The sequence below is a fragment of the Passer domesticus genome, chromosome 1 (assembly GCF_036417665.1).
Source record: "Passer domesticus isolate bPasDom1 chromosome 1, bPasDom1.hap1, whole genome shotgun sequence".
In the NCBI taxonomy this organism is placed as follows: domain Eukaryota; kingdom Metazoa; phylum Chordata; class Aves; order Passeriformes; family Passeridae; genus Passer; species Passer domesticus.
In genome coordinates, this window is record NC_087474.1 from 86,881,477 (window position 1) to 86,887,476 (window position 6,000).

At 34.8% G+C, this 6,000-nt stretch overlaps 1 protein-coding gene across 1 annotated transcript in view; it reads left to right on the forward strand.

The window, feature by feature from the left end:
- The window catches only part of MARCHF11 (membrane associated ring-CH-type finger 11), a 32,191-nt gene extending 26,692 nt beyond the window's left edge, over positions 1–5,499 (forward strand). Inside the window, exon 4 of the mRNA XM_064428095.1 lies at positions 4,743–5,499. Within this exon, the coding sequence (XP_064284165.1) occupies positions 4,743–5,065 (323 nt within the window). The 3' untranslated portion in view covers positions 5,066–5,499. The remainder of the gene's footprint in view (positions 1–4,742) is intronic.
- Positions 5,500–6,000: the final 501 nt, after the last annotated feature.

Genomic DNA, 6,000 nt, shown 5'->3' on the forward strand with positions numbered 1-6,000 from the left:
CTTATATCATGAAGCTTGTAATGCTTCCACCCAGCTACAGGTCACAGGATCTCCTCTCCTTTCATTTGTGTTTAGTCATCCATGGCATTGTCCTAGTTTTGAACAGGATTTACAGTGAGCGAATACCTCTACTCCCACTGTAATCTCTCTTTATTTCAATGAAAAATTTATGCAGACATACAGGTTTTCCTGTGCATCACATATTTCAAGATAATGCTGGTGGTATGACCAAGATTTATTTCACCTGCTTTCAGTTATACCTCCCTACACCTTTGCAGAAACAGTACAAATACTTTTTGGTTGTTTGTGAAGTGTAGATATCTTCACACAGAAAGTGTGAAGCATTTTTTGAAATGTTTTGCTATAATTTTTAAAAGCAGTTTGCCAAAAGGTACTGACATATTTTTATGACATATTTGAAAATGTGCACATAACAATTCATTTACTCAATGATTGACTTTTGTATCACATGTAGCACACCAGTCACTTTCTTATTAAGTAAATTACACCTAACTTGTATTTTACTTCTTTGTTTTTACATTTCAACAAAAGAAAAACCCTGAAGATTATAGATCAGCAGAATAATATGTTCTGTTCATTCTAGTGTACGTTTTATTGGTATCCACTGTTCTCTTTCTCTTATTCTGAATTTTCACAGAATTATTCCTGACAAACAGGATTGTTTTTATTCACCAATGTTGGCTTTAACCCTACAAGTCATTACCTTGTACCTTTCTGCATCAAAGCTGAGTTTGAAGCTGTTCTCTTTCAAATTTCCTGTTGGCTGAAGTTTTCCAAAGCAAACCCTGAACACCCTGATCATCAGAACTACAGCCTGTGAAACCCAGAGCTATTCCAGTGATAGTGCTAGGATCAGACCATCCATGTAGGGATTACCAAAGGGAGTGAGTTCATAAAATGAATGAATAATATAAATCCCTTATTTACCCACTGAAGGACAGTATATCAAGCCTTTGCCATTCTACATTCTAAACCTAGCAATTATTTTGCATAACAGAAAAGTAGTAGAATTGGGTTTTTTCCCACTTGAAAATAGTTATAACTAATGATCATAAATGGTTCTAACATGAGCAAAACCTCTCACAGATAATAACAGGTGACTTGCAATCCCAGAACAATATTGCTTCTCCTTTTCCAGCACTGAAAAGTAGTTGTTACATTGCACTACATGCATGACTGGTGCCAGTAGTGCTGTGGCAAGGGAGGAAGAGATGGGAGCCAGTGCAAAGTGTGGATTGCCATCTGAAAGCCTCTTTCTTCCCTGCTAAGGAACTTGATCCCTTGCAACATTCCTGTGACTCTTTGGTTGTAAAAAGGAACAGGCTAAAGTTACTTACAATGAATACATCTAACTGCACTTTATATATAGTCTTCACTCAGAAAGTCTTTTTTTCTCCCACACTGGATCTAATTCGAAATAGATTATAAAGAGTTATATTTTTTTATTATTACTATTTTAGCGTGGATATGTTTAATGCTATGAGCAATTGATTGCTTTTTTTTAATATCTGTGGGCTCTAGAATATTTTTAAGACATGACATTTTGTCCAGAGGTAAAGTCTGTTTCTGAAAAGGATCTTTTTTCCCTGGATAAAATCTTGTGATATTACTGGGAGGACCATTACTAAATATTTGTATGTAAGATTAGTATGATAAATAAGATAATGTTGTAACCTAATACCACCAAATATGAATAAGACACGTTGACTGCTTGTAAAGACATTCAGTAGTAAAAAATTTCAAGTATCTTGTGAGTCAGGTTAAGAAAACCTTTGAAGACAATGAAAGAATAGAATAGTATTTGGCAAAAATATCAAAAAAGAAAATAAAATTAAGATTCTTCATAATCCTATTAGCTGGATCCCACTGCAATCCCTCCATCTTAGAGAAAAAAACTAAAGGTAAAGACTTCTTAGGACCACAGGACATTTAGATAGGTCCATAATCTAAAAACTCTGTTCCTTGTAGATATTAATTGGATGGAACATATGAACAGCTAACAGCAGTGAATTGTACTATTTCTTGGGATCATCTGAGTCAAACAAATATTTTTCCCCTACAAGTGTTCAGCTGTGTCCTCTGTGCTGTTGAAATCATGGTGTTTGGAAGAAATCAGTATTCTTCAGGGATTTGTTCTTGTTTTCTCTTGCATAGCTACCTTCATTGCTGTGAAATCCTTAAGAGAAAGGCAATTATTTGCCATTTTCTTACAGCTTCACTTCAGTGACTAAATACTTATATTTTGAACTTACATTCAGAACTCCTCTGGAACTGGAAAATCTCTAGCATTTAAAACGTACCTGAAGTTCCTGTTGTTTGTGGTCTTAGAACTGTTGGTGCCAAGAACTTCACATGCCAACTCTCCCCAGTTCTTTTGCCTCATCTACGTAGGTATTTTTCAATATATAGCTCTATCAAGAAGGGAGCTAAAACTTCTTACGAAAGTGCTGCTTTTCTCCTTCAACACTGCCAAATCTGACAACTTTATGCCAAGGCTTGCAATATTTGATCCTTTGTTTTGTAGCTCTTTTAAAGTATATGTGACTGACAGTTTCCACTATAAAGGAAATTTCTTATCCTTGCCAATGTTTAAAAACTTAGAAAACATAAATTCAATAAATCCTGAAACCCCCAAGATAGTAAAAAAGAGCTCCCTGAAAGAAGTCATCCTACAACTTCTTCTGTTGTAATTTTGGAACAATATTTTGACTGTTTAAATGTACTTCATGCATCTCTATGATCCTTTCTCAAATACTTCCTTCTCTATTCTGAAATATGTTGTTCAGGTTCTAGTAGAATGCAGACATGTATCTTTACTTTGGAGTAAATAGGTTCTTTTAACTTCTAGTAGGTTCTTTAATCACAGACTTGAGAGAAGTTGGACCAAATGATGCTGTGTTCCAGGAACAGGTTGAGGAAGATTATTATCATCTCCTTTATCAACTTTATAGGAAATCTGAAAGAACACAAAAGGATTAATCTTTGTCACAGCAGTAAAACCATGGCTAATTTGGTTTGTAGATTCTGTACGGGATCAAATACATTTATTCTTTTTTGTACAATCAAGCCAGTCTTGAAGGTACATTTATGTATTGACTAAATTATTATGATAAATTTTAAAGACAGGTTACTTTATCTATGTCTGAGAAGATAAAAATAGAAATCTTGCAATCAAGAAAAAAATTCCACTAAAATGCTTTGCTGTTACAAAATACATTTAGAATATTTCCTATTTAATTAAGTTTGTTCTGTGCTACTTTTTCTGTATTGGATGCTTCAATAATGAAAGCCTTACAGAGATGCTGCATTCACTATCATGTCCTTCTGAAAGAAATCTTTGTGTTTCTCCATCTTTCAGTGTAATGATCTTTAAAAATATGTTAGAGTAGGCGTTGCTATCTGCAAATCATTGCACTTGAATGTGAGGTTTGCTGTTCATGTAAATATTTTTACCACCCTTTCAGCTTGTGTCATCTTTCTGTGAGCATCTCCTTTCTGGTATCAGTTAATTGTGCAAAAGGACCTCAGACACTTAAATCACAATTTTCTTGTGTAGAAACAGGTGATCTACAATCTCTTTGGCTAAAGGACACCACAGATCATATTACAGATGTGGCCATGTATAGGAAAATTTTAGGCAAGGAGCACACTGGACAAAAGATTTATAAATGTTTTTGGCTAGGTAGATTGCTTTCTTCCCAAAGCAGGGAGCCAGAGAGAACAGGTGGTGTTGCTCAGAACTGTGTATGTCCTTAACTAGGCTGGCTGAGGAAAAAACTAGTAGGAAGGCAGAAGCCCCATGTTCTCCCCAGTAGATCCATGTTTGAAATACTCACATATAAAGCATGTGAGTATAAACATATACACGCATGCAAAAAGTTAGAAGCTTCATTTCTTTAAATAAGTTGCTTGAACGCATACAATAGGCATAAATATTAGCTACATGGAAATTCATAAGCAGATTGGTCTCTTGAGGACTCCATAAATTCTGTATTTTCCTTGAAGGGCCTTTTAAAAGATTTTTGGGTCTCAAGGAAAAGATAATTTGCAACTTTTTTCTATTGAATTCTGAAGAGAAAGAAGAAAGTTTATCATCCTTATCATGCTCATTGTAGTTAATAATAACATTTAATTTATTCTTGTTCTAAAGAACAAGACAGGAAAGTCATTATATTTACAGCTGTTTCATAAATCTTCTGTGCTCCTAAGTTGAACTGGGAATATGAAAGCAGTTAAATTTGTCAATATCTGTACTGAATTCTACAAAACACTCTTAAACAAATTTAGGACTATCCTGTTCATTGGAGAAGGTGTAACCTACTTAAAGGTCTATTTAAACCAGTACAAATCTCAGTAAATAAATAGTACTTACCATGAACAAGGGCAGCACTAGAATAAACAGTCAATATCCAAATCTGCCAGTTTGTCATTGGTTTACTTAAATCTGAATAATTCATTTAGTTTGGCATGCTCAGATTATTCGTTATGCTGTGCTTTCATTCAGAATAACTTTATTTCCTCTGCATGCTCCCACCTCCCAAACAAATGAATAACCAGTTAAATTGCATATGTACAGTTTGTTTGAATTATTAATGTTATGAGTAATTTAATTGCATCTGGAAATTGCCAGAGTCGTTAAAATGTGTTAAATCTCTATTTGCTCTCAAAATGGTATCCATTGACATTTTGTATAAGCGCTCTTTTTTCCCTCTTACTTTCAGGACTGATAGTCCATGAAGGTGCATCTGTTTATCGAGTGTTTAAGCGCTGGAGAGCTGTGAATCTACACTGGGATGTGTTAAATTATGATAAAGCCACGGACATAGAAGAGAGCAATCGAGGAGAATCCTCAGCAGGGAGGACATTGTGGCTGCCATTGACTGCATTTAGAAACAGAAGTTTGGTTCATCCCACACAGTTAACCTCACCGAGATTTCAGTGTGGCTATGTGTTGTTACACCTGTTCAACCGCATGAGACCTCAGGAGGATTCATCAGAGGATAACTGCTCTGGGGAAGTGGTGATGAGAGTGACCTCAGTGTAAAGATTGTGCTCACTGTGCTACACAGATAAGGGTAATGTGCCCTGGTGTTACAGGACTGCAGAATGTAGTTATGATAAATGGTGAAACCATTAACACTTGAAAAAATATATACACTTCTTTTTTTTAAATTTAATGGTTTTTATATGATCAGATAAAACACAAATACATTTTTCTGGGGGAAAAAGTCTCTTGGTTTTTATATAGTCTGATTTATTGAACCTTTTTTCAATTTGTACCTGAGGTGTATGTAACATAGCTTAACTCTTAGGTCTTTGAATGATGAGGAAACTCATTTTTAAGTAAAAAGATATATTTAAATGTATTTTCTTAAACTTTGGCTTTAATCCACTACTGTTATTTTTTTCCACTTTCATGAGGATTAAACTGGACAACATTCTTCCAAAAAGAATAAGAATGTTGACACAAGTCAAATATTTTTTCTTTTCTGTCTTTATTTTGTTGTTGTTTGTAACTCAGTTCAGATGTGTGAAAGTAAAGGATATATTGTCCTTTGCATTTAAGCAGGAAGTCCAGTGGGTGTTCTACAAAACCTAAAGGAAGATGGGAATTCTTTTCTTTTAGCTCTCCCAGATGTCCATGCAAGATATCAGACACAAGTATGACACAGACAGGGGAAGAGTCTTGTGCTGCCTCTCAAGTCTCTTAAGATCTGCAGAGGGCGGGTGCTGTGCCTGTGCACAGAAGTGACGTTATCTTCTCAGCAGCGCTGCTGGAATTAGCAATGTGTGAATCTTTAGTACCATTCTAATTATAGGTCATTGACATCTCCTTTTAAAAATAAAAAAAAAAGTTTAAAAAAGAAGAAATGTGCAACAAATAACAAATCCTGATAGAAACTGAAGTATAAATAATACAGAACCTTAATTTTGCCAGGGAACAAATCATCATATTAAAAATGAGCCAATATTCTGATA